The 25,964-nt window shown below is 34.2% G+C and overlaps 1 protein-coding gene across 1 annotated transcript; it reads right to left on the bottom strand.

The window, feature by feature from the left end:
- Positions 1 to 22,750: 22,750 nt before the first annotated feature.
- Positions 22,751 to 25,964, bottom strand: LOC111299798 (myrcene synthase, chloroplastic-like). The gene is made up of 7 exons (XM_022895248.2): positions 25,764 to 25,964; positions 25,430 to 25,673; positions 24,959 to 25,334; positions 24,138 to 24,356; positions 23,607 to 23,745; positions 23,249 to 23,494; positions 22,751 to 23,165 (listed from the first exon to the last, which is right to left on the bottom strand). Exons 1-7 carry the CDS (start codon positions 25,896 to 25,898, stop codon positions 22,875 to 22,877), a joined length of 1,650 nt encoding a protein of 549 aa, XP_022750983.2. The 5' UTR covers positions 25,899 to 25,964; the 3' UTR covers positions 22,751 to 22,874.

Below are 25,964 nucleotides of genomic sequence, written 5' to 3'. Positions count from 1 at the left end.
AATCACCATTGAATTCAACCGTTATCCAAACATGATTCTGCATTAAAAACCTTTGACTAACTAATTTGATTTTGATTTCCATAATTTGTTTAGCCCCGATCAGGAAAAAGGAAAGAAAATCTGATAAAAAAATAAAATAATAATAATATCGAATATAATAATAATAATAATAATAATAACCATAATATGATAACCTATTATAATATAATAATATATTATAATATAATATAATACTAATATAATAAAAGTAATATAACATCAACATACTATAATAATAATAATATAATATAATACTATAATATTATAATAATAGTATTGTAGTAATATACTAAGAGTATAGTAATGTAATAGTAATGGCAAAAATAATAAAAATTGATGCAATAGACTCTAGACATATATGAGTGTCTACAGATATATTGAATGAATTAACAAATTCATATTAACAAGTAACAATTTTTTAATAATTTCAAAAATATTCTATTGAAAAAAAAAATTAAACCTAAAATTTCATTCGTGTTTGTAACTAAATTCAATGTTCAATTTTAAGTTTTTTAGAGAAAAACCCTATTTGTTTCACTTTATGTTCTATCTTGAATTTTTCTCACCAACAAAATAAAATCAAACTCAAAACTGCAATAACAAAATAAATTGGTAAAAAAGAAAAAGAATAGCCAAATATTGAAAATTGCCAATATTAAAATGGAGCTTACCAGTGGAGCTTGAACGGTGGCAAGAACGCAATAAATCAAATGGCCAAACATTGAAAATTGCCAATATTGAAATAGAGCTTACCAATGGAACTTCAGTGGTGACAAAAATGCAATAAATCAGACATGAAGTTTAAGGATTTGACCGAACAAATCAAACAGAAAGTTTAAGGATTGGACCTAAAACGCAAGAAAGCTAACTTGTAATTTGCAAAAATGAAAGGAAAAAGATAAAAATTGACCACAAAATGATTGAAACTTAGGCCAAAAATGAGAAGAAAGCTACCCAAAATGAGCATAAATGGAAGAAATGAATAGGGGAAAGGAAAGTAGAAAGTAGGTCTCTCGAATTTGAAATTTAAGAGAAATTTAGCAGCGGGAAATTGTGATTATTCAATGCATTTTTTTGCCAAAAACACTTTCAATAATCCCCTCCAATTTTTTTTTGGGATTACTCAAGGCATTTATGGTAAAAAATGCCTTGAAGAATCCCCTCCAATTAAAAAATTAGAAGGGATTATTCAAGGCATTTTTGGCCCAAAATGCTTTTAATAATCCCTTCCATTTTTTTTTGAAATTATTCAAGGTATTTTTTGCCAAAAAATGCCTTGAATAATCTTTTACAAAAAATTGAATGGGGCTATTAAATGTGTTTTTGATCAAAAACACCTTGAATAATCCCCTTTAATAAAAATTGAAGGGCATTATTCAAGGCGTTTTGGCCAGAAACGCCTTCAATAACCCTAAAAAATATTTTGAATAATCCTCTCATAAAAATTGAAAGGGATTATTTAATGTATTTTTAGCTAGAAATGCTTTTAATAACCCCATTCAAATTTTTTTATAAGGGATTATTAAAGGCATTTTTTATGCGAAATGCCATATATAAACCAAATTTTTTACTACTAGAAACCAACAACTAACTTGCATTCATTACCAGATATGCTTTTCAAAATAGAAACGACTATTTCATAATTTTTTAGTCAGGTCAAATTTGAAAATAACGCTACTTCTCCCCTCGGATCCTAGACTACCATAAGAAGAGGTGGGTTTCTAATTTCAGGACTTTGGGTAATGTTAAAAATCTGTCAGTTTTCTCTGAAATCAGATTAACCTAAATCATAAGTGGGAATCAAATACCTAACAGTAAGATACTGATGAAAAATATTTGGATTCCCCGAAACCAAATGCTCTTTGAGTTTTTTTTTAGTTTATAGATTTGTTTTTAGCGACGTTTATATAAACGTAGCCAAATTTATAAAAGTGAAAGTATATAGTAGCGTTTAGGTCAACCAATGCCACTAAAAATATATTTTTAGTGACGTTTTTAAATCTAAATCCCATTATATAAGAATTTAGTGAGATTTTATAAAAAAAATGCTACTAACCTTATAAAAATACAAAACTTTATGCCATTTATTTAAAAATGCCTCTAAAAAACAACCACTAAATCTCTATTTTCATGTAGTGATTTATTAATTATATTATTGATTCAATGTGGTTTGAACTGGATTAGTTAAAAAATTTTTCTAATAATAAAACTAAACTGATCTAGGTGTCGGATCATAAATTTGATCAATCCAACCTGTAGACACCCAATTGGGTCCAGGCCCATATCAATTGGGCCTGACCCAAATGGGCAAGGCCCAATTCAATTTTATCCTGTATTATTTTTTTTTCTTTTTTCTTCTTTTGTATTTTACATATTTTATTATTCATTATTATTATTATATATTAATATATGTATATCTTTATTTATTTTTTTTTCTCTGTTAATATTTATATGTATTATATTTATATTATTATATTATAATTATTTTCTTTTTTTTTTCTTGTAATATTTTTTTTTGGTTGGTTTATCTTATTGTGTCCCTAATTATCTGTTAATAATCTTTTTTTTTCTCTCTTTTCTTGATCCGTATCTGATTTTTTTTACTATTATTATTTTTTTTCTTTCTTTTCTTTCTTTTCTCTTTTGGATGGTTGGGATTAAAAGATGAAGAATCCCACTATGGAGGGGAACTCAATCAGAAGAGTCCAATTGGATTCAAAGATTGAATCCCCGTCCAAGAAGGAATTGGGATTGATCAGGAACTCCTGATCAACCCCTATAAAAGGCACCTCCTGAAACAGAATGAAACACACGGAAAACAGTAAGCAAAGCTACTGATTTGAGAGAAAAAGAGGCGTATAGGAAGCTAGGAAAAGTTTAGGAGTGTTCTGGGAGTGAGAAAAAATTTTTAGAAATTTTTTGCGAAAAATTTTTCTGGAAATTTTTGGGAAATTTCCAGATTTCGACGAAAATTTTGGCAAAATTTGAATTTTTCGGCTATAATTCCGACGAACATTGAAGTTTCCGGCAACCTGCCCAGTTTTCGACGAAGATTCCCAGAAACCGGTGATATTCCGACCAACTTCCGACGAAATTTTCAGATTCCGGCGATATTTTTCAGAATTCGACACCGGTGTTCTTCAGCTTTTAGAGAGAAGAGAGAGGAAAAGAGAAGAAGAGAGAGAGAGGGGAGGAGCATTCTGTCAAAAAATGAAGGGGATTGCCTTTTATACCCTCCCAAAACGACGTCGTTTTGGCTTTAAGTTAACTAGAGGATCCGCGCGTTTTGCCGAACCCGACCCGACCCGAGCGTCGACCCGCTTTCCTGACCCGCGCGTGCTGCCCCTCCTCCAAGCTGAGCCGAGCTGAGTCGAGCTTCCAAGCCGCTCCCCCGAGCCGTTTATCTTCCTTGAGCCGAGCCGAGCAGAGCCTTGATCCGAGCCGCTCCAGGTTTTTTTTTTTTCATTTAATTGTTTATTTGTTTTTTTATTTTATTTATTTATTAGATTAGGTTTATTTAATATTTTTTTATCTTTATTTTATTTTTATTTTGTTTTTTTATTTTTATTTATTTTCACTTTCATTTTTTTTATTATTCTATTTTCTTTTAATAAAAATCAGAAATTCCAAAAAAAAATATTTTTAGGGAAAAGTTGAAAGTATCAATTTTCCTTAAAAATAAATTTCAAAAAGGGTTTTTGAGGAAAAGTTGAAAGTATCAATTTTCCTTAGAAATAAATTTCCAAAAAAATATTTTTGGGAAAAGTTGAAAGTATCAATTTTCCTTAAAAATAAATTTCAAAAAAAATATTTTTAGGGAAAAGTTGAAAGTATCAATTTTCCTTAAAAGTAAATTTTCAAAAAAAATCATTTTTGGGGAAAAGTTGAAAGTATCAATTTTCCCCACACAAAAAAAAAATCATTCTTTCATTCCTTTCTATTTTGATTTTTTATTATGATTTTTCTTTAACTAATCCGACGACGGAGCCTCTGCAAGTGAAACAGTAGTTTTTCTTGCATACTCTTGAGGTGAGAAAATTTTCTCAATTTTCTGCTAAAAGTATTAGAGTCAATTGAGAAAAATTTTCAATAATTAATTACTTGGTGAAATTTTAAGGCTTTTGGATAACACAAATTTAAGTTGGTACCATCTTTTGATCGGCGTTGTGATGGTGCTATAACCTTTCTCACACATAATCGAACTCCCGAACCCTGTTCTGGTTAGCAGACCTGAACCTATTCTTTTAGGGACCCTTAAGCTTAAGTGTCCCCTGAAAGAACAGATTCTTTAGGTGGCCAATCGCACCTAGATAAAAAAAGATTGGTGGCGACTCCCCTAAAGTCAATGTCTAACGATAGATCCCCGGATCTAGACGTTATGACACAACCAACAATTTGGTTCAATTCTAATAAAGAATTCTTTAAATTTTATCTAAGATACACATGATTTCAATATTTGTTTTACCTTAATAGGGGTTCAAGCCTCTAGTGAACCCTACATAGCTCTGCTTGGATTGAGGGGGAGCCCGATCTCTAATAACTTTTTTAACCTGATAATTTTACTAATTTTCCTTATAATTAAGTTTTCAAAAATAATTTTTATATAAGGTTGAAATGGCTTATATATATATAGAGAGGAGAGATGCATATATACAAGTGCGAGTGTTACACCTTTTTTTTTTATTGGATCAAAATGGTTAAAATTAAAAATATTATTTTAATCTAAATTAGTCAAAGATTTAATTTTGATCCAATAATAAAAACAAGTGCAAGACTTACACTACTATAAATTAATCATTACTCTTATGTTTACATTTAAAAGAATATTTAAACAAGTTAGATGAATCAAAGTTATAAGGAGCAACATGCATGATTAATATGATTTAAACGATTGGACCAGTTATATTCATATTAAATATGACCTATTTCAAGCAATTTGATAAGATTGTAATTTGTGACGATCTTCAACATTATTCAAATGGGAGAAATTCACTTACAATTATTTCTACTAAAGTGATATAATTAACTAGGAGATTCACTATCTTAAAGTGTGAGTTTTATAAAATTTTTTAATAAATCTCATACATTAAAATTTGATTGATTAGTGTTGCACTGAAAAATTTGAATCGATATGCTTCTTATAATTCAAACAGCCTCAGAAATTCATGATGCCTTATGTAAGAAAGTGAACGATACTTAAGAGAGAAGTTTGGTGAGGTGGTTAAGTTAAACACGCATGGTGCTTCTCGAGGTAATCCGGAGATCTTAGGAGTGGGTGACTTAATTGTATATGTTGTAGGAGATAATAAAAAAAAAAATCGTTTAGTATCTAACTCAAAGTGTTTATGAATAAAACCAGATAAAAACATATTTGATTGATGCTTTTAAAATTTTATACAAGATTTCATATAAGTCGTTTATTAAAATCTATGTAGACTAATTATTATTAATAAAATAAAATAATATTTCAAGTTGCTCTAGACACAAACTTAAAAGTTTTTGTTTAAAGTCCAACCTCAAGTCGTGCCATTCTCGCAGACCAGATATTAAGCTTGATTCATAGACAAGTTTATATCTGATCTAAAAAAGATAAACTAATGAAAAAACCTCAAATCACATTTATGTAATGAGTTTAAGGAATTAAGTGACTAGCGTAACAAAATTATCACAAAGCTAATTGATATGGATAGAGATAGAAATTTTATTATCGATAAACCTGCTAAGAGCAGGAAACTTATCAATTATTTGAATTTATATTTATAGAGGCTCAACAATTGGAACTTCACTGACAAAAGTTACTGTAGACACCCAATTAGGTCCAGGCCCAGATCAATTGGGCCTGGCCCAAATGGGTAAGCCCCAATCCAATTTTATCCTGTATTATTATTTTTTTCTCTTTCTTTTGTATTTTATATATTTTATTATTATTTATTATTATTATGCATTAATATATATATATTTATTTATTTATTAGATTAGATTTATATGTATTTTATTTATATAGTTATATATTTATTATTATATTATTATTATTATTATTTTGTAATATATTTTTGGGTTTATCTTATTTTATTTGTTATTAGTATTTTTTAAATTATCTGTCAATTTTATCAGATTTTTTCCCGATTATCAGATATTATTTTTTATTTTTTTTATATATAATATCTTTTGATTTATCTTTTCTAATTATCTAGTATTTTTTTTATTTTGATTTTATTTTGGAGGGCTAAGATTAAAAGTTAAAGAATCCCACTGTGGAGGGGAATTCAATCAGAAGAGTCCAATTGGATTCAAAGATTGAATCTCTGTCCAAGGAGGAATTGGGATTGATCAGGAACTCCTGATCAACCCCTATAAAAAGTACCTCCTGGAACAGATGAAAAACAGAGAGAAAATAGTAAGCAAAGCTACTAGTTTGAGAGAAAATGAGGCATATAGGAAGCTAAGAAAAGTTTAGGAGGGTTCTGGGAGTGAGAAAATTTTTTTTGAAATTTTTGGCGAAAAAATTTTCTGGAAATTTTTGGGAAATTTCCAGATTCCGGTGACTTTTCCGGCGATGGTTGAATTTTTCGACGAAAATTCCGGCCAACCTTGAAGTTTTCGACGACCAACCCAATTTTCGACGAAGAATCCCAGAAACCGATGATATTCCGACCAACTTTCGATAAAATTTCCAGATTCCGATTACTTTTTCCAGAATTCGGTGAAAATTCCACCGGTGTTCTTCAGTTTTTAGAGAGAAGGGAGAGGAAAAAGGAAGAAGAGAGAGAGAGAGAGAGGAGAAGGGTTCTACCAAAAAATGAAGGGAACTGCCTTTTATACCCTCCCAAAACGACGTTGTTTTGACTTTAAGTTAATCAGAGGATCCACGCGTTTTACCGAAACTCGACCCGACCCGAGCGTCGACCTGCTTCCTGACCCGCGCGTGCCAGCCCCCCTCCGAGCCGAGCCAAGCCGAGCCAAGCTGCCAAGCCGCTCCCCTCGAGCCGTTTCCCTGCCTTAAGCGGAGCCGAACCGAGCCGATAGCCGAACCGCTCCAGGTTTTTTTTTTTTCTAATTTAATTAATTATTTATTAGATTAGGTTTATTTAATATTCTTTTTATCTTTATTTTATTTTATTTTATTACTTTTCTTTCTTTTTTATTTTATTTTATTTTTATTTATTTTTTTATTATTTTATTTTCTTTAAATAAAAATAAAAAATTCCAAAAAAAATATTTTTAGGGAAAAGTTGAAAGTATCAATTTTCCTTAAAAATAAATTTCAAAAAGGATTTTTGAGGAAAAGTTGAAAGTATCAATTTTCCTTAAAAGAAAAATAAATTTCCAAAAAATATTTTTGGGGAAAAGTTAAAAGTATCAATTTTCCTTGAAAATCGAAATTTTCAAAAAATATATTTTTAGGGAAAAGTTGAAAGTATCAATTTTCCTTAAAAATAAATTTTCAAAAAAAAAGATTTTTGAGGAAAAGTTGAAAGTATCAATTTTTCTTGGGAATCAAAGTTTCAAAAAAAAATATTTTTGAGGAAAAGTTGAAAGTATCAATTTCCCTTAGAAATAAATTTTCAAAAAAAATTATTTTTGGGAAAAAGTTGAAAGTATCAATTTTCCTGAAAAATAAATTTCAAAAAAATAATTTTTGGAGAAAAGTTGAAAGTATCAATTTTCCCTACACAAGAACAATCATCATTTCCTTCCTTTCTATTTTGATTTTGATTTTCATTTTTCCTTAATTAATCCGACGACGGAGCCTCTACAAGTAAAATAGTAGTTTTTCTTGTATACTCTTGAGGTGAGAGAATTTTTTTAATTTTTTGCTAAAAGTATTAGAGTCAATTGAGAAGAATTTTCAATAATTAATTACTTGGTAACATTTTAAGGCTTTTTGGATAATACAAATTTAAGCTGGTACCATCTTTTGATGGGCGTTGTGAGGGTGCTATAACCTTCCTCACACGTAACCGAACTCCCGAACCCTGTTCTAGTTTGTAGACCCGAACTTATTCTTTTAGGGACCCTTAAACTTAGGTGTTCCCTGAAAGGGCAGATTCTTTAGGTGGCCAATCGCACCTAGATAAAAAAAAGATTGGTGGCGACTCCCTTAAGTCAATGTCTAGCGATAGATCCCCGGATCTAGACGTTATGACAGCTTGGCGACTCCACTGGGGACTTTGAGAGTCAGGCCAGCAAATAATTTGTGTTATCCAAAAGCCTAATAAAATTGAACCTTTTTGTATATATTTGTATTATTGTTTATTCATGTTTATTTACTTTGTTAATTATGTCATTCATGTACATGTGCATAACATGAGCTCTACACCCGAGCTCTGTCCCTCTAGGAGGGAGTAAAGTACCTATTGCTTTCGTGAGGTCTAATGCCTCCGTAGTGGCTAGCGAAATACTCCCACTCAAATTGAACCTTTTTCACTTGTAGCCTATAATGGGTGAGGATTAGAGTGCCTTACTAGTCTGTGATGGACAAGGATGTAAGGAACAATTTGAGGACCTTTAGACTTTGACCCTTAAAACCACATATAGTGAACCTTAAGAGTGCCTAACCCATAGATAGAGCCATCACTCTTCCCTGCTAGAATTGACCAAAAGCATAGGATTCATCCTTTTTACTTTGTGTGATGTTTAAATTTATTTAATTATTTATTTTTTTTTTGGGTATACTAACCTTTTTTTTCTTTTGCATTGGTTCATGTGCATATCATAAAGTTACATAAAGAACATTTGCCTGAAAAATGATCTTCAACAAATTTTTTTCATGGACACCAATGAACGCCTTGTTTGTTTTTCATCAGTATTAGCACCCTGTGGGACACCTAATGAAGTAAGGGCCCTGTCAGAAAAGACCCAACTGAAGATAGCAGATTGCTTGCCAATTGGGTATAAGTTTACTCTGTCTCAAGAAACATCTATCCTCCTCAAACAGAACAATTTAAAAGATTTGGTTGACATCTGAAAGAAGATGAGTCCGTCAAAACAAGAGCTGTTTTGTCAGAAGCATGGGCATATAGCACACCTTCTAGCAATGACTGTTGATTATCAACTAATCAGAGCTGCAACACAATTCTGGGATCCTGCATACAAGTGTTTCATCTTTAATGAAGTTGATATGACTCTCACCATCGAAGAATATTCGATCTTGGTAGGTTTACATCTCAAGACTCCTGACAAGATATATGTCAAAAAGCATAAGTCAGGATTTCGTAAAAGTCTGGCTCAACTCATGGGGATAGACAAGGAAGTTGTGGATTCTCATACAAAGAAAAAATAGGAACAGGTTTGCCTACCTTGGAAGTTTTTTCATGAGTTTTTGATGCAACATGCCAATGAAGAATGGGGGTTAGACATATTTACCTTGGCAATATACGGACTGGTGATCTTCTCAAAAATTTTGGGACATATTGAGATAGCGGTGGTTGATTTCTTTGAAAGTGTGATCAATGGCTGTAATCTTTAAACGATAATATTAGCAGAGACTATCAGATCTTTGAGTTATTGTCGTCGGAATGGAGAACGCTTCATAGGATGCATACAGCTATTGTACGTGTGGATGAAAAGCCATTTTAAACAAGGAAATGGTGCTTTCTCGAAGATTTATATCCGTAATCGCTTTTCGATCAAAGAGTTCTGTGAAAGTGGATGGTCAAAGCAAAAGTCTAAACAAGAATGGATAACTTTCTTGTAAAAGTTGGAAGGTGCCAGGGTAAGATGGTTAGCCTCATGGATGAATCGAAAGCCTATGTTATACCAATGTGGAGATAGTACAGTGGTTCCACTTCTGGGTTTATGGGGAGTGACGAATTATGCACCGCTCCTAGTGAGGAGACAATTGGGGGGAGAACAGTTTATTCCTATGATTTATGGGCTTCATCAGTTAGATTTCTCTTACAGTGAGCCTAAAGCATTTCAGAGGATGAATGGGATGATCAAAGCATGGAAAAATCCCCAAAGAGTGAGTCTTGGACCATTCACTGAAAAAGTCACTCCATGTTACTTGGTTTGGAGAACAAAAAGAAGACAAAAAATGGTATTCACTTATAAAGTCTCTCAACCACCGACAGAAGAAAAGCTTGAAGAGATACCATCAGAGTTAAAGCTGGCAACAAAAGAATTTGAGTTTGAAAAGATCAAGTTAAAGAAAGAGATTCAAGAACTTCAAGAAGAAAAAGCCCAGTGGAAAGGTAGAGCCAAAAATTATGAAGTTAAAGTTCACAAGACTGCTAGAGAACGTGATACAGCTACTAAAGATCTAGCAAAGTTACACCAGGAGCATAAGAGGCTATGTGTGAGAGAAAGAGCCAAAGAGATAACCATTGTCGAGATGACTGAGGAAAATACAAGACTGAAACAAGAGTATGCCAAGTTGGAAGAAGAAAGTACTGAAGCACAGGCAGAGATTAACATGCTAAATAGTTATTTGAGCGGGCTAAGTCAAAGGTTGGAAGAACAAGGAGACCACATCGTTGCATTGGTTAGAGAACATAGAGAATTATCATACCAAGTCTGGTGTGGTAAAAGAGAGAACCTAGGAAGACATAAATACATTGAGCACTTAACAAGCCAAATTCATAAAGATGTGTGTAAGGCAAGAGAGATGGTGGAAGAGACAGAGGCATTAAGACAAGTGGTGGCCCCAGTAGGAGAACATGGACAGCGTCTCTTGAACTTCATAAAAGAAGCCAAAGCCCAGTATGAACAGATCAAACAATTTTATGGCTATAATGCTAGGATGATAAACTCAATGTAGACCAAAGTTTTTTTAGAATAAATGAAATTTTTTAGTTGAATACTGTTTTAAGGCAAATGTTCTTTGCATACATGCATTTTTCATTCCTTGCATTCTTATTCATTACACTTAACAAAATAACCATGTGATGATCATGTAAATTTACTAATTCTAAGATATGGTACTTAAGGTTCTAGGATAGCTCCATCTAGCGAAAACCCTGCTCATCCATACAACACAAGATTCAAAGCAAGGCAAATGGAGGAAGAAAGTTTCCATAGATTTGAAAAAATAGAAAAAGCTCAGGAGAAGATTGAAAGTGAGCTGAGCAAGATTCTGGAGGCTCTTAATAACATGAATAAAAGAAAAGGAGTTGAAAAAAGTACAAGCCAGCAAATTCCCCCATTACAAGAAATAGCTGACCCTCTGTACCCTCCAGGTTTTAGCCCACCTCAAGCTCAGTCTGCTCAAGAGGTCCCACCACAACACTTCGCATATCCAACATATCCTGGAATGCCATCAGCTTTCAACCCAGGGCAGTATAATAGCTATATAAATCCTGTCTTCACTAAAAAGACAGCAGAATCAATTCCTGATCTAGATGATTTAAAAGAAAAGGAAAAGGAAAAGATAAGGGTGGAAGCTGATGAAAGTTTCAAGATTAGCATGCTAGAGCAAAGGCTAAGGGCTGTGGAAGGATTTAGCTTCTATGGGTCAGTTGATGTTGCTGGGCTCTGCCTAGTTCCCGATGTGGTTATCCCCCATAAGTTCAAAGTACCGAAATTTGAAAAATATGACAGTACAAAATACCCCAAAACCCACATCACCATGTATTGCAGGAAGATGGCAGCTCATGCTCATGATGAGAAACTCTTGATGCATGTTTTCCAGGACAGTCTTACTGGCTCTACGACCAGATGGTATGTTCAGCTGGACAAGACTCACATTCGCTCTTGGAGCGATATGGCACATGACTTTATCAGTCAGTATCAACATATCATCGATTTGGCCCCAGATCGTTTGTCTTTACAGAATTTAGAGAAAAAGTCAAACGAGTCCTTTAAAGAGTATGCCCAGAGGTGGAGGGATGTTGCTTCTCAGGTATAACCTCCCCTAATCAAAAAAGAAACTATAGTGCTATTTGTTAGCACTTTAAAACCTCCCTATTATGAAAAGATGATAGGAAATGCAGCAAAGAATTTTGTCGATATGGTAATCTCGGGAGAAATCATTGAGAGCGCCATCAAGAATGGCAAGCTAGAAGGGAATGAAGCATCTAGCAAAAGAATCCCGAAGAAAAAAGAAACTGAAGCTCAGGCTGTGAGCTTTGATAGACAGCAACTTAGGGGTTATTCGCCCTACCCCCCACCAGAATATCTGTCCTATCACCCCACTGTAAATAACACTTCTTTTCACCCATACCAACCATTTACACAACCACCATACCCCCAAACCTATCAAACCTCTCATAGACCCCAAAACACCATGTACAGTTCTAACATTCAACCTACCCCAAGACCATAAATTTGCCCAACTAACCCTGCTGGTGGCTCACGGGAGCAATGAACCACTCGTGAAAGACCTATTTTTGACCTTATTCCCATGACCTATACGAAATTATACAAGAAGCTCTACAATAATCATTTGATTGCTCCAAGTAAATTGAAACCCCTCAAGCCACCTTACCCCAAGTGGTATGATCACACCGCCCACTGTGACTACCATTATGGGATTGTTGGTCACTCTATCAAAAATTACACTACCCTAAAATACAAAGTGCAACGGTTGATCAAGGATGGGATGATTTGCTTTGACACTGGAGGGATAACTGCACCAAATGTTAGTGGCAATCCTTTGCCAAATCATAATGCGAATACTATAGGTGAAGAATGGGAGTGCCATGTGAAGAAGAAAGTGGTAGATATTAAGACACCTCTCGATCAATTATTGGATGTCTTACGAAAAGTAGACATGATACAACTGGTAAGTCCACATAGCTATCATGGAGCATATATAGCTGGTACTAGTTGTAAGTATCATAGTGGGGTAAGAGGCCACTCCATTGAGACCTATAAGCAGTTTCACCGAGAGGTGCAAAAACTCTTGGATTCACATCAGATGGAGGTCTACGAAGAAAAAGAAGGCTTGAAGAATGCTGAGGTGTACATGACTGATAGGCCTGAAAAGCTGTTTCCCAAACCAGTGATAATTCGATGTGAAAACAAACCAAAATCAGTCATAGACAAGCTCCTCCCTAGGTAGGTAACTTTTAAAGTCCTGACTCCTTTTCCATACAAAGATGATAAAGCTATGCCCTGAAGATATGGATGTGACACTGTAGTGTAGAGGCAAAAAGAAGAGGTCTCCAAAATTGATGCTTCCAATATTACTAGTGTAGGAGGCATTACTCGAAGTGGGAGATGTTACACCCCAGAAATGCTAGAGAAGGCTAGAAGAAAGAAGGTTAAAGAAGGAGAAAGATGAAATAATCCAGAGATAAAGCCTGAAAAAGATCAGCCAAAGCCAGTATCAGAAAGGAAGGTTTGTGAATTCCTGAAGCTGGTAAAACATAGCGAATATTCAGTTGTGGAACAGTTGAATAAAATGCCAACTCGAATCTCATTGTTATCACTGTTGCTGAACTCAGAGCCACACCGAAATGCCTTGCTGAAAGTGTTGAATCAGGCATACGTGGCACATAACGTGTCTGTTGAATATGTGAATCACCTGGCTGAAAACTTAGTCATGCCAAATCATATTTCATTCAGTGATGATGAGATTTTTTTAGAGGAAAAGAGAAATGCTAAGGCTCTGCATATCACAGTCAAGTGCAAAAGCCATATCATAGCTAAAGTCATTATCGATAATGGTTCTGCCATCAATGTCATGCCTATGTCAACTTTGGCAAGGCTACCCATCGATTATTCTCATATGCGGGATAGTCAAATGATTGTGAGAGCCTTTGATGGGACCAGAAAAGAAGTTCTGAGAGATATTGAGATGCCCTTACAAATTGGGCCATGCACCTTCAATGTAAAATTTCAAGTGATGGACATCTCTCCATCCTATAGCTGTTTATTAGAAAGACCATGGATTCACATGGCAGGAGCTGTGCCCTCTACTTTACATCAAAAGATCAAGTTCAATGTAGAAGGTCAATTGGTAGTAGTAGTTGGAGAGGAAGACATGCTGGTGACTCAACCATTGAACACTCCATATGTAGAGGCTACTGAAGAAACATTAGAATGCTCCTATCGATCTTTTGAATTGGTCAATACTGTAGGTGAAAGATTTCAAAGTCAACCTTTTTCAAAGATAGTGGTGAGCCAAATCATCAACAAAAGCTGGTATCCAGGACTTGGGCTAGGCAAAAATTTACAAGGAATTAAAGAACCTCCGATAATAACGGACAATAGCGACAGGGTGGGCCTAGGCTATAAGATGGCAGAGTGGGAAGTCAAAAGGAGGCCATCAAGAAAGACACCAAGACTGATGTTTATCCCACATTTATATGAAACCTTCAGACCTGGAGGATTCATGAACCCAGATGCAAGGAAAAGTGTGGAAGATGATTTTGCCCAGTTAGCCATTAATGCTGTTGAAGATGAAGTGAGGGTTAATCAAGAGGAGTGGGTTCGCCTTTGTCCACCAGATTATGAGTTGAACAATTGGAGTGCCATCAAAATGCCTTTGACTTTTGATTTTGACCCAATATAATTGTAACATCTCAATAGCTTTTGCCCAAGGCTATGGGGTGATCTTTTTTTGTTTGGGCCATTCATCATTTATTATTTTTAATAAAAAATAAAAATGATGCATTTTCATTCATTTCTTCTTATGCCTTCATTATTTCCATCTTTCCAAGCACATCTTGCCAACATATCCCATTTCATTCAATTTCAGGTCTTTAAATGAATATGGAGATAATCATGATAACAATCAAGAGGTTAGCTTTGAGAATTCAATTAATACTGATGAACTTGATAATGAAGAGAATTCTGAAGAATATGTTATGCCTCCAGACCTAATGAGGATGATTGAGCAAGAAAATAAGCCAATTGAGCCTCATCAAGAGGTAATGGACTTAGTGCATCTGGAAGATGAAAAAAATAAGAAAGAGGTCAGAATAGGTACTTCACTTTCGTCGGGAGATAGGCAACGATTGGTAGACCTACTTCGAGAATTTGTAGATATATTCGCTTGGTCTTACCAGGATATGCCAGAACTGAGCACAGAGATCGTAGAGCACAGATTACCCCTAAAGCCAGAATGTAAGCCAGTTCAACAAAAACTGAGACGAATGAAGCCTGAAATGTTGCTAAAGATTAAAGAGAAGGTGAAGAAACAATTTGATGCAAGTTTTCTACAAGTGGCTAAGTATCCAGAATGGGTAGCCAATATAGTCTCGATTCCTAAAAAAGATAGAAAAGTACGAATGTGTGTGGACTATTGGGATTTGAATAAGGCTAGCCCAAAGGATAACTTTTTTTTACCTCATATTGACACACTGGTAGATAACACAGCTAAGTATTCGATTTTCTCTTTTATGGATGATTTCTCAGGATATAATCAGATAAAGATGGCTACAGATGATATGGAAAATACTACTTTTGTGACCATGTGGGGAACCTTCTGCTACAAAGTCATGCCTTTTGGGTTAAAAAATGCTGGGGCAACATATCAAAGGGCCATGGTAACACTCTTCCATGATATGATGTACAAAGAGATTGAAGTGTATGTAGATGATATGATTGCAAAGTCTTATGGGGACGAAGATCATGTCACCAGCCTTAGAAAGTTATTTGAGAGGTTAAAAAAGTTTCAGCTCAAATTAAACTCAGCCAAGTGCACCTTTGGGGTAAAGTCAGGAAAGTTGCTAGGCTTTGTGGTCAGTGAAAGAGGAATTGAAGTCGATTCCGATAAGATACGGGCCATCCAGAATTTGTCACCTCCCAGCACACCAAAAGAAGTTCGAGGTTTTCTGAGGAGATTGAACTACATTTCCCGGTTCATCTCTCAGCTTACTTACAAATGTGATCCCATCTTTAAGCTTCTCCGTAAGAATAATCCTGAGAAATGGAATGAAGAATGTCAAGAGGTATTTGATAAAATTAAGCAATATTTATCAAACCCTCCAGTATTGGCACCACCTGTTCCAGGGAAACCTTTAATCTTATACTTAACTGTATGTGAAAATTCAATGGGATGTGTGTTGGGGTAGCAAGATGAGGCTAGTCGAAAGGAGAGAGCTATTTACTATCTGAGTAAAAAGTTCACGGAGTATGAATCCAAGTATTCTTCATTGGAGAAAATGTGTTGTGCATTAGCATGGACTGCCAAAAGACTCAGACAGTATATGCTCTATCACACTACGTGGCTTATAGCAAAATTGGATCCAATTAAGTATATCTTCGAGAAGCCTTCTTTGTTTGGAAGAATCGCTAGATGGCAAGTAATGCTCTCAGAATATGATATTATATATGTGAGCCAAAAAACAATAAAAAGATGTGTTATAGCAGAATTTTTTACAGATCATGCTGCTGAAGAGTATGAGCCGATAAAGTTAGAATTCCCTGATGAAGACTTGATGACTATTTCCCAACTGAAAGAAAGGGAGCATGGAGATAAATGTTGAATAATGTACTTTGATGGAGCTGCTAATGCCTTGGGGCAATTCTGATTTCTCCAGAAGAACAATACTACACTGTAACGACGAGGTTAAATTTTAATTGCACAAATAATATCGCTGACTATGAGGCATGTGTCATGGGCCTGCAAGCTGCTATAGATAGAAGAGTGAAAGTACTGAAAGTGTTTGGAGACTTAGCTCTAGTCATATATCAATTGAAAGGAGAATGGGAGACGAGCGACTCAAAACTCATTCCATATCATAAGTATATTCTAGAGTTGACGAAACAATTTGAAGATGTCCAGTTTGATCACTTACCCCAGGAAGAAAATGTGATTGCTGATGCATTGGCTACTCTGGCTGTAATGATTTGAATTAATGATAATATCGACATTAAACCTATCAAGTTAGATGTTAAGGATATACCAGCGTATTGTTCTAATGTAAAGAGGGAAGAAGATGGAAAACCATGGTATTATGACATCTTACAGTATGTCAAAGAGCAACAATATCCAGTTCACGTAACAGAAAATGATAAAAGGGTCATCCGAAGATTGACTATGAGCTTTTTTTTGGATGGGGATATCTTTTACAAAAGAAGCAAGGATCAAGTACTATTAAGGTGTGTAAATGAGACTGAAGCGAAAAAAATCATTGAAGAGGTGCATGATGGAATATGTGGGGCACATACTAGTGGACATATGATGGCAAGACAGATTATGAGAGCGGGATATTACTGGTTGACTATAGAGAATGATTGCATTGATTATGCTTGTAAATGTTATAAATGCCAGATATATGCTGATAGGATTCGTGCTCCGCCATCTGCTTTACATGTTATGGCACCACCATGGCCATTTTCAATGTGGGGCATGGATGTCATTGGTCCAATCAGCCCAAAGGCTTCTAACAGGCACAGATTCATTTTTGTGATGATAGATTACTTCACAAAATGGGTAGAGGCAGCATCGTATGCAAATGTGACACGCTCCGTGGTTTGCAAGTTCATAAAGAAAGAGATCATCTGTAGATATAGACTTTCAGAGAGAATCATGTCAGACAATGTCAAGAATTTAAATAGTAAGATGATGCAAGAAATATGTGCTCAATACAAGATCAAGCATCATAACTCGATACCATACCGTCCGAAAATGAATGGGGCAGTTGAGGCAGCCAATAAGAACATAAAAAGGATTTTGGAAAAAACGACCGAGACTTACAAAGATTGGCATAAGAAGTTGTCATTCACATTGCATGTATATCGAACGTCAGTTCGTACCTCTACTGGGGCAACCCCATTTTTGTTGGTTTATGGGATGGAGGCTGTACTACTAGTAGAAGTAGAGATCCCCTCTTTGAGAGTCTTAAAAGAAGTTGAGTTGAAAGAAACTGAATGGATTCGAGAACGTTATGAGTAGTTAAATTTCATAAAAGAGAAGAGATTGACTGCACTGTGCCATGGTCAGCTATATCAAAGGAGAATGATGAGGGCTCATGATAAGAAGATTTGACCCCGTTGTTTTCGGGAAAGAGAGTTGGTCTTGAAAAGAATTCTTCCAATCCAACACGATAGTAGAGGAAAATGGACTCCGAATTGGGAAGGGCCTTATGTGGTGAAACGGGCTTTTTCGGGTGGAGCACTGATACTAACTGAAATTGATGGAAATGATTTACCCCATCCTATAAATTCTGATGCTGTGAAGAAATACTATGCTTGAAAAAAATAAAAAAAATGAAAAAAGAAAAAGTGAAAAAGGAAGACTCAAGACGAAAATCCCAAAAGGACGGTTTGAGTCATAGGGGATTTGTCTAAGTTGAAAACCTGAAAAGGCGGCTTAGATAAGGAGAATACAGCATCAAATTTAAAAGTTCGCTGATATGGAAGCTAACAAATTCGGAAGAGTTCCAAGTTGTTAAATACATCAGAGGGTTGGGTTTTCAAAAAAGACTTTGAGAGGTGTTATCGTGATTATCTGATTGATCATTTTGGGCTTTATTCCCATACCTATCATTATAGTTCTCTCTTGGCCAAAGTTTGCCAACATTTTACTAATAAAAAATATTTTATCTCATTCTTTGTGCCTTTTTTCGATGCTTGTTTCCCAACCATTCATATTCTTTTCTTCTTAGCAACCCACCATGAGAGAAATATGCAAATGCATTCTTACTTTTTTAGTTTGAAATAATGATTGATGAATGAATAACAACATAAAAAGATCTTTACATTACATTTAATAAGTCAAAAGTGAAAAAGGCAGAATCGAGATGTTCAGCTCCTGATTAGGACATTGAATCTGGGAAGAGATTTTTTGAGTGAAAGACACAATTGAGAGCTACACTGGTTCAATCTTAGAAGAACAGTGTAATTGGATCTCTAAAGAATAGAAGGACTTGATGCCTAAGAAAAAAGCTTGAGAAACTTGAGTACCATACATTGAACAGGAATTAATTGACCAAACATTTGCATAGCATGCATTGAAATTCATATGCATTTACATAGCATACACTACTTTCAGGAAAATATAGTGTATAAATTCAAGAAGCAGGGGTGTTCCAACATCTCACATGAAGAAGACACATATGAAGATATTTTACAAGTTTGAGAAGAAACTTGTCAGGTAAGTTCCTAATCCTTGAAATAGGATGTCTTTTGGTATCAGGGTTGATTTATAAGACCTTTGGGCATAATCTCCTGAAATTCCTCCAAACACAACCTTCAAACTCCTTTGGACATGATTGTCAAGGAGCAATTTACTTTTCAAAGTCGTGGTGCCTCTGTTTAGAGAAGCAATTTACTTTCCCAAAGTCGTGGTGCCTCTGTTTAGAGGAGCAATTGTTTAGAGGAGCAATTTACTTTTCAAAGTTATGGTGCCTCTGTTTAGAGGAACAATTTACTTTCCCAAAGTCGTGGTGTCTCTGTTTAGAGGAGCAATTTACTTTTCAAAGTCGTGGTACCTCTATTTAGAGGAGCAATTTACCTTTCAAAGTCGTGGTGCCTCTATTTAGAGGAGTAATTTACTTTTCAAAGTCGTGGTGCCTCTGTTTAGAGGAGCAATTTATGTTTCTCAAAGTCGTTGAGCCTCTGTTTAGAGGAGCTTTGGCAAAAAAAAAAAAAAACAACAAAAAAAAAATGACAATGTTAAGTTGAGTCTTAATTGGGTGTCTACGTCTTTGCGCAATTTCTGTTTCACAGAAAATGTGCAAAGAGGGGCAGCTGTAGACACTCAATTAGGTCCAGGCTCAGATCAATTGGGCCTGGCCCAAATGGGTAAGGCCCAATCCAATTTTATCCTGTATTATTTTTTTTCTCTTTCTTTTGTATTTTACATATTTTATTATTTATTATTATTATTATGTATTAATATATGTATATATTTATTTATTTATTAGATTAGATTTATATGTATTTTATTTATATAGTTATATATTTATTATTATATTATTATTTTTTTTGTAATAGATTTTTGGGTTTATCTTATTTTATTTGTTATTAGTATTTTTTAAATTATCTGTCAATTTTATCTGATTTTTTTTCGATTATCAGATATTATTTTTTATTTTTTTTATATATAATATCTTTTGATTTATCTTTTCTAATTATCTAGTATTTTTTTTATTTTGATTTTATTTTGGAGGGCTAAGATTAAAAGTTGAAGAATCCCACTGTAGAGGGGAATTCAATCAGAAGAGTCCAATTGGATTCAAAGATTGAATCTCCGTCCAAGGAGGAATTGGGATTGATCAGGAACTCTTGATCAACCCCTATAAAAAGCACCTCCTGGAACAGATGAAAAACAGAGAGAAAACAGTAAGCAAAGCTACTGGTTTGAGAGAAAATGAGGCATATAGGAAGCTAAGAAAAGTTTAGGAGGGTTCTGGGAGTGAGAAAAAATTTTTAAAAATTTTTGGCGAAAAAATTTTCTGAAAATTTTTGGGAAATTTTCAGATTCCGATGACTTTTCCTGCGATGGTTGAATTTTTCGATGAAAATTCAGGCCAACCTTAAAGTTTTCGACGACCAACCCAGTTTTCGACGAAGAATCTCAGAAACCGGTGATATTCCGACCAACTTTCGATAAAATTTCCAGATTTCGATGACTTTTTCCAGAATCCGACGAAAATTTCACCAGTGTTCTTCAGTTTTTAGAGAGAAGGGAGAGGAAAAAAGAAGAAGAGAGAGAGAGAGAGGAGAAGGGTTCTGTCGAAAAACGAAGGGAACTGCATTTTATATCCTCCCAAAACGACGTCGTTTTGGCTTTAAGTTAATCAGAGGATCCGCACGTTTTGCCGAAACCCGACCTGACCCGAGCGTCGACCCGCTTCCTGACCCGCGCGTGCCAGGCTCCCTCCGAGCCGAGCCAAGCTGCCAAGCTGCCAAGCCGCTCCCCTCGAGCCGTTTCCCTGCCTTGAGCGGAGCCGAACCGAGCCGATAGCCGAGCCGCTCCAAGTTTTTTTTTTTTAAATTAATTAATTAATTTATTAGATTATGTTTATTTAATATTCTTTTTATCTTTATTTTATTTTATTTTATTACTTTTCTTTCTTTTTTATTTTATTTTATTTTTATTTTTATTTTATTATTCTATTTTCTTTAAATAAAAATCAAAAATTCCAAAAAAAATATTTTTAGGGAAAAGTTGAAAGTATCAATTTTCCTTAAAAGAAAAATAAATTTCCAAAAAATATTTTTGGGAAAAAGTTGAAAGTATCAATTTTCCTTAAAAATAAATTTTCAAAAAAAAAGATTTTTGAGGAAAAGTTGAAAGTATCAATTTTCCTTGGGAATCAAAGTTTCAAAAAAATATATTTTTGAGGAAAAGTTGAAAGTATCAATTTTCCTTAGAAATAAATTTTCAAAAAAAAATATTTTTGGGAAAAAGTTGAAAGTATCAATTTTCCTTGAAAATCGAAATTTTCAAAAAAAAAAGATTTTTAGGGAAAAGTTTAAAGTATCAATTTTTCTGAAAAATAAATTTCAAAAAAATAATTTTTGGAGAAAAGTTGAAAGTATCAATTTTCCCTACACAAGAACAATCATCTTTTCCTTCCTTTCTATTTTGATTTTGATTTTGATTTTGATTTTTTCTTAATTAATCCGACGATGGAGCCTCTGCAAGTAAAACAATAGTTTTTCTTATATACTCCTGAGGTGAGAGAATTTTCTCAATTTTCTGCTAAAAGTATTAGAGTCAATTGAGAATAATTTTCAATAATTAATTACTTGGTAACATTTTAAGGCTTTTTGGATAATACAAATTTAAGCTGGTACCATCTTTTGATGGGCGTTGTGAGGGTGCTATAACCTTCCTCACACGTAATCGAACTCCCGAACCCTGTTCTGGTTTATAGACCCGAACCTATTTTTTTAGGGACCCTTAAACTTAGGTGTTCCCTGAAGGGACAGATTCTTTAGGTGACCAATCGCACCTAGATAAAAAAAGATTGGTGGCGACTCCCTTAAGTCAATGTCTAGCGATAGATCCTCGGATCTAGACGTTATGACAGTTACTACAAAAGGATTGCTATATCACCTAGCCTCCAATTATTTTGTTCTATGGAATAGGAAAAACGATTAATGCTAATACACGATCCTTAGTCTCACGATCTCCAATCCCATAGCCATCACCATGCTGGTACATGCATTGAGTCGTCCTTGGCACATTCAATGCAAATTTTCAAAAAATTTGAAAGTATCAATTTTCCTTAGAAATAAATTTTCAAAAAAAAATATTTTTGGGAAAAAGTCGAAAGTATCAATTTTCCTTGAAAATCGAAATTTTCAAAAAAAAGATTTTTAGGAAAAAGTTGAAAGTATCAATTTTCCTTGAAAATCGAAATTTTCAAAAAAAAGATTTTTAGAAAAAAGTTAAAGTATCAATTTTCCTGAAAAATAAATTTCAAAAAAATAATTTTTGGAGAAAAGTTGAAAGTATCAATTTTTTCTACACAAGAACAATCATCCTTTCCTTCCTTTCTATTTTGATTTTGATTTTGATTTTTTCTTAATTAATCCGACGACGGAGCCTCTGCAAGTAAAACAGTAGTTTTTCTTGTATACTCCTGAGGTGAGAGAATTTTTTTAATTTTCTGCTAAAAGTATTAGAGTCAATTGAGAATAATTTTCAATAATTAATTACTTGGTAACATTTTAAGGCTTTTTGGATAATACAAATTTAAGCTGGTACCATCTTTTGATGGGCGTTGTGAGGGTGCTATAACCTTCCTCACACGTAATCGAACTCCCGAACCCTGTTCTGGTTTGTAGACCCGAACCTATTCTTTTAGGGACCCTTAAACTTAGGTGTTCCCTGAAGGGACAGATTCTTTAGATGGCCAATCGCACCTAGATAAAAAAAAATTGGTGATGACTCCCTTAAGTCAATGTCTAGCGATAGATCCTCGGATCTAGACGTTATGACAGTTACTACAAAAGGATTGCTATATCACCTAGCCTCCAATTATTTTGTTCTATGGAATAGGAAAAGCGATTAATGCTAATACACGATCCTTAGTCTCACGATCTCCAATCCCATAGCCATCACCATGCTGGTACATGCATTGAGTCGTCCTTGGCACATTCAATGCAAATTGAATAAACGTCTGAGAAAAAGGAGAATGAGCAAATCGCTCTTCGTTTAGCCTTTTCCACCATGCATCAATCAACGCCCGTATGTGCTGACGGGCTTCTTCATCCGAAGCTCCAGTTTCGTGCATGTAACATTGGATTGATTTAGGAACATCGCCTCTTTTCAACTCATCCTAATCAAAAAAATCCAAAGGGTAAAGCATTACATAAATATATTTCAATTCACAGCAAGCAATGATGCTTGTATATTTCATACCGATGATGTTCCAAGATCATCCGCAAGACGTGCTATCACAGATGAAAACTTGATTAGGTTGGAACACTCTTCGAAGCATTCCATGCACTCCTTTCTTATTGAATTTGTAGCCAAATAAGCATGAAAAAGTATTACAGGAAAGGCAATGGAAATCAGTCCATTTTCAAGATACTCTTCTAAAGTTGGTGTATATCCATTATAATACCACTTGGCCTCCAATAAGTTAGCTTTGCATTGGTCTGCCCACTGTACATTTATGATAGAAATCATGATCAATAACAAAATCGAAATCTAGAAGGAAAAGATCATGAAATAAAAGTAATTCAAAACTATATATATAATAGAAGGGTTTCAGTACCATTTTCTTCATGAGAGGTAAGGTATCGAATCTTTGCTCCTTGAGAATGGCGAAGGCTGTTTCGTTTACGAAGTTGAAAAGAGCAAGGAAACATAGCTTCATATATTCAGGAAACAACTCCATTGTATTTGTGTCCCATCTGGAATCATAAAGATTAAAATTTCATACAGAAAAAAAAAAATTACATAAGGCTTTGCTTTGTTGGGAATAAGGGTAGAGGTGTTCACTGGTTGAGCTATGGGTTTGATCTAATCAAATCTGGGTCCTATAAATAGGATTCTTTTAGATTCGGTAAAAAATTTTTAATTTAATTTTAATTAAAAATATTTTGAAAATATTAATACAATTGTTTGAAATTTTAATGCTAAATATAAATGTAAGGGATGAACTAAATTAAGCTTAAATTTTCAATGATTTGAGTTATAAAGTAACTAAAAAATATTATGAAACCTAGCTTTTAAATTAAAAAATAGATCACTGATTCTCTGGTCATCTTTTATACAAAGTAGAGAGTTATAGAACCATACGAACCTCTCAACAGCCTCGGTGAAGAGCAGTAATTCATCCATGGTACCATACACATCATAAATATCATCTATAATTGTTATTAGTACACCAACCTTAGCGAGAATTCTTCTACAATTACCAAAGTGAAGATCAGTTGCCACGCCCATAGCCCAAAAAAAGCACTCCACCAACCTGTCTCTGGCAAACGTCAACTTTTCCCCAAGACACAGATCTTTCCACCACCTTCACAGAAGTTTAAGAAAATCGTTTTCTGTAAAATTAATTCAAAACTATAAATAGAATAGATTAATCAATCAATCAAATAATTAATTAATTAAGGGAGTTTTTGTATAGCTTTTGATATATATCAACTCCTATTTATGTCTTTTTTTTTCTGTTGTAAATGACATTTAACAGTATTCCATTATTGTTTAATTATGTCTAAAATTGAATGTTCTTTTTTTTTTTTTACTAGACAAAAGAAACAAAACTAAAAAATGCTATGATTTTAGTAATTTTATATTAAATTTTCAAAAATGTTATAATTTTGATGTTCCATGGTTTTTTCTGTAAAAAAGTTATTTAAACATATAAAAAGTAAAACTTGTAAGTATTATATTGGAATTAGGACATAGCCATGATAGAATGTTTAAATATTCACTTTATTTAAGTTTATTATTTCTTTTTTTTTTTTTGGGGGGGGGGGGGGGGGGTTTAGCCTTACATGTACTTAAAAAAAGACATGAAATCTGCTGATATATTTATAATATCTTTAGCGTAGCTCAGGATTTTTCCTATTGGCCGAATATAAAAAATATATATAATTTAAATTTGAACGAACTTACTTGGAAGCATGTCTTAGATCATCCTGGTGAACAGCTTGCAACATATTGAAGTCCAATTTAGCAAGGTCCAGAAGACTCTGATTTCTGTCTCTTTTTTGGTACACGTCTATGAACCATCTGGTTTCCAACCTTGGTACTCTCCAATGCAATGGAAGTTCCAAAGCATGATCCACTAGCATCGACACACTATATACATCCTTGTTCTGCTTCAGAAATTCTTTGAGTTGTTTTGCTGCACAATCTCTTGCCTTCTCCAATATGCTTTCACCCTCAAACAAAAGGTATGAAGCTTCATACAAGCTCAGCAGCCCTTTCCAATCCTCACAATAACCTGCCTTCAAGTTCCCTATCTCGTCCATGAAATGGGAGAAAACCTCTGTATGTAATAAAATTTTCAACTGTAATTATCAATATTTCTCCAATTTTTTTATTTTATATTTACACAAAATTAATTACTACTTGGACTTTTACCTGGAGTTCCTTTATACCCATGCTGCCTTAGGAGCCTAAATTCAAGTGATGTAGCATATAAATTGGTATGGTCAGCCGTTACATACTCCAAAATCCTCTTGGTTTCATTCTCAAAGTGATGAGATAATCCGAGTCTCTGCAACGCATCGACTAGCTCGAGTTGCTCCAAAGGATCCATCACTTTGTCAAGCATCATTTTCACTTCTCCCACCAGTTTCACTGCTCGTTCACCATATGATTCTCCCTATCGACGATAAGCAACTCTGTTAGCTACCTGTCATGCTCAAAATATATATATATATATATATATGTTGGTAATTACCATTCTACATACCATGTAATCACTCTTGAGCGACTGAATATAATCGTCCTTCCAAATTGTAGGATGGTAATTAGCAGATCGCCTAACAATTTTTTGATCTAAAACTTTGGCGGTAGCAACCAAAATTTTGGAGGATTGAAGAGCCATGAAGAAAGCTTTAGTTTGGAACTATAGAAGTTGGGTTAATTTTTTGTTATCACTTGAGATATAATT

This window comes from Durio zibethinus, chromosome 18, assembly GCF_047325235.1.
Source record: "Durio zibethinus cultivar Kanyao isolate XHJ-2024 chromosome 18, ASM4732523v1, whole genome shotgun sequence".
Taxonomy (NCBI): domain Eukaryota; kingdom Viridiplantae; phylum Streptophyta; class Magnoliopsida; order Malvales; family Malvaceae; genus Durio; species Durio zibethinus.
Note: the sequence above shows the minus strand (reverse complement) of the source record. Positions and strands in the feature narration are given on the sequence as shown.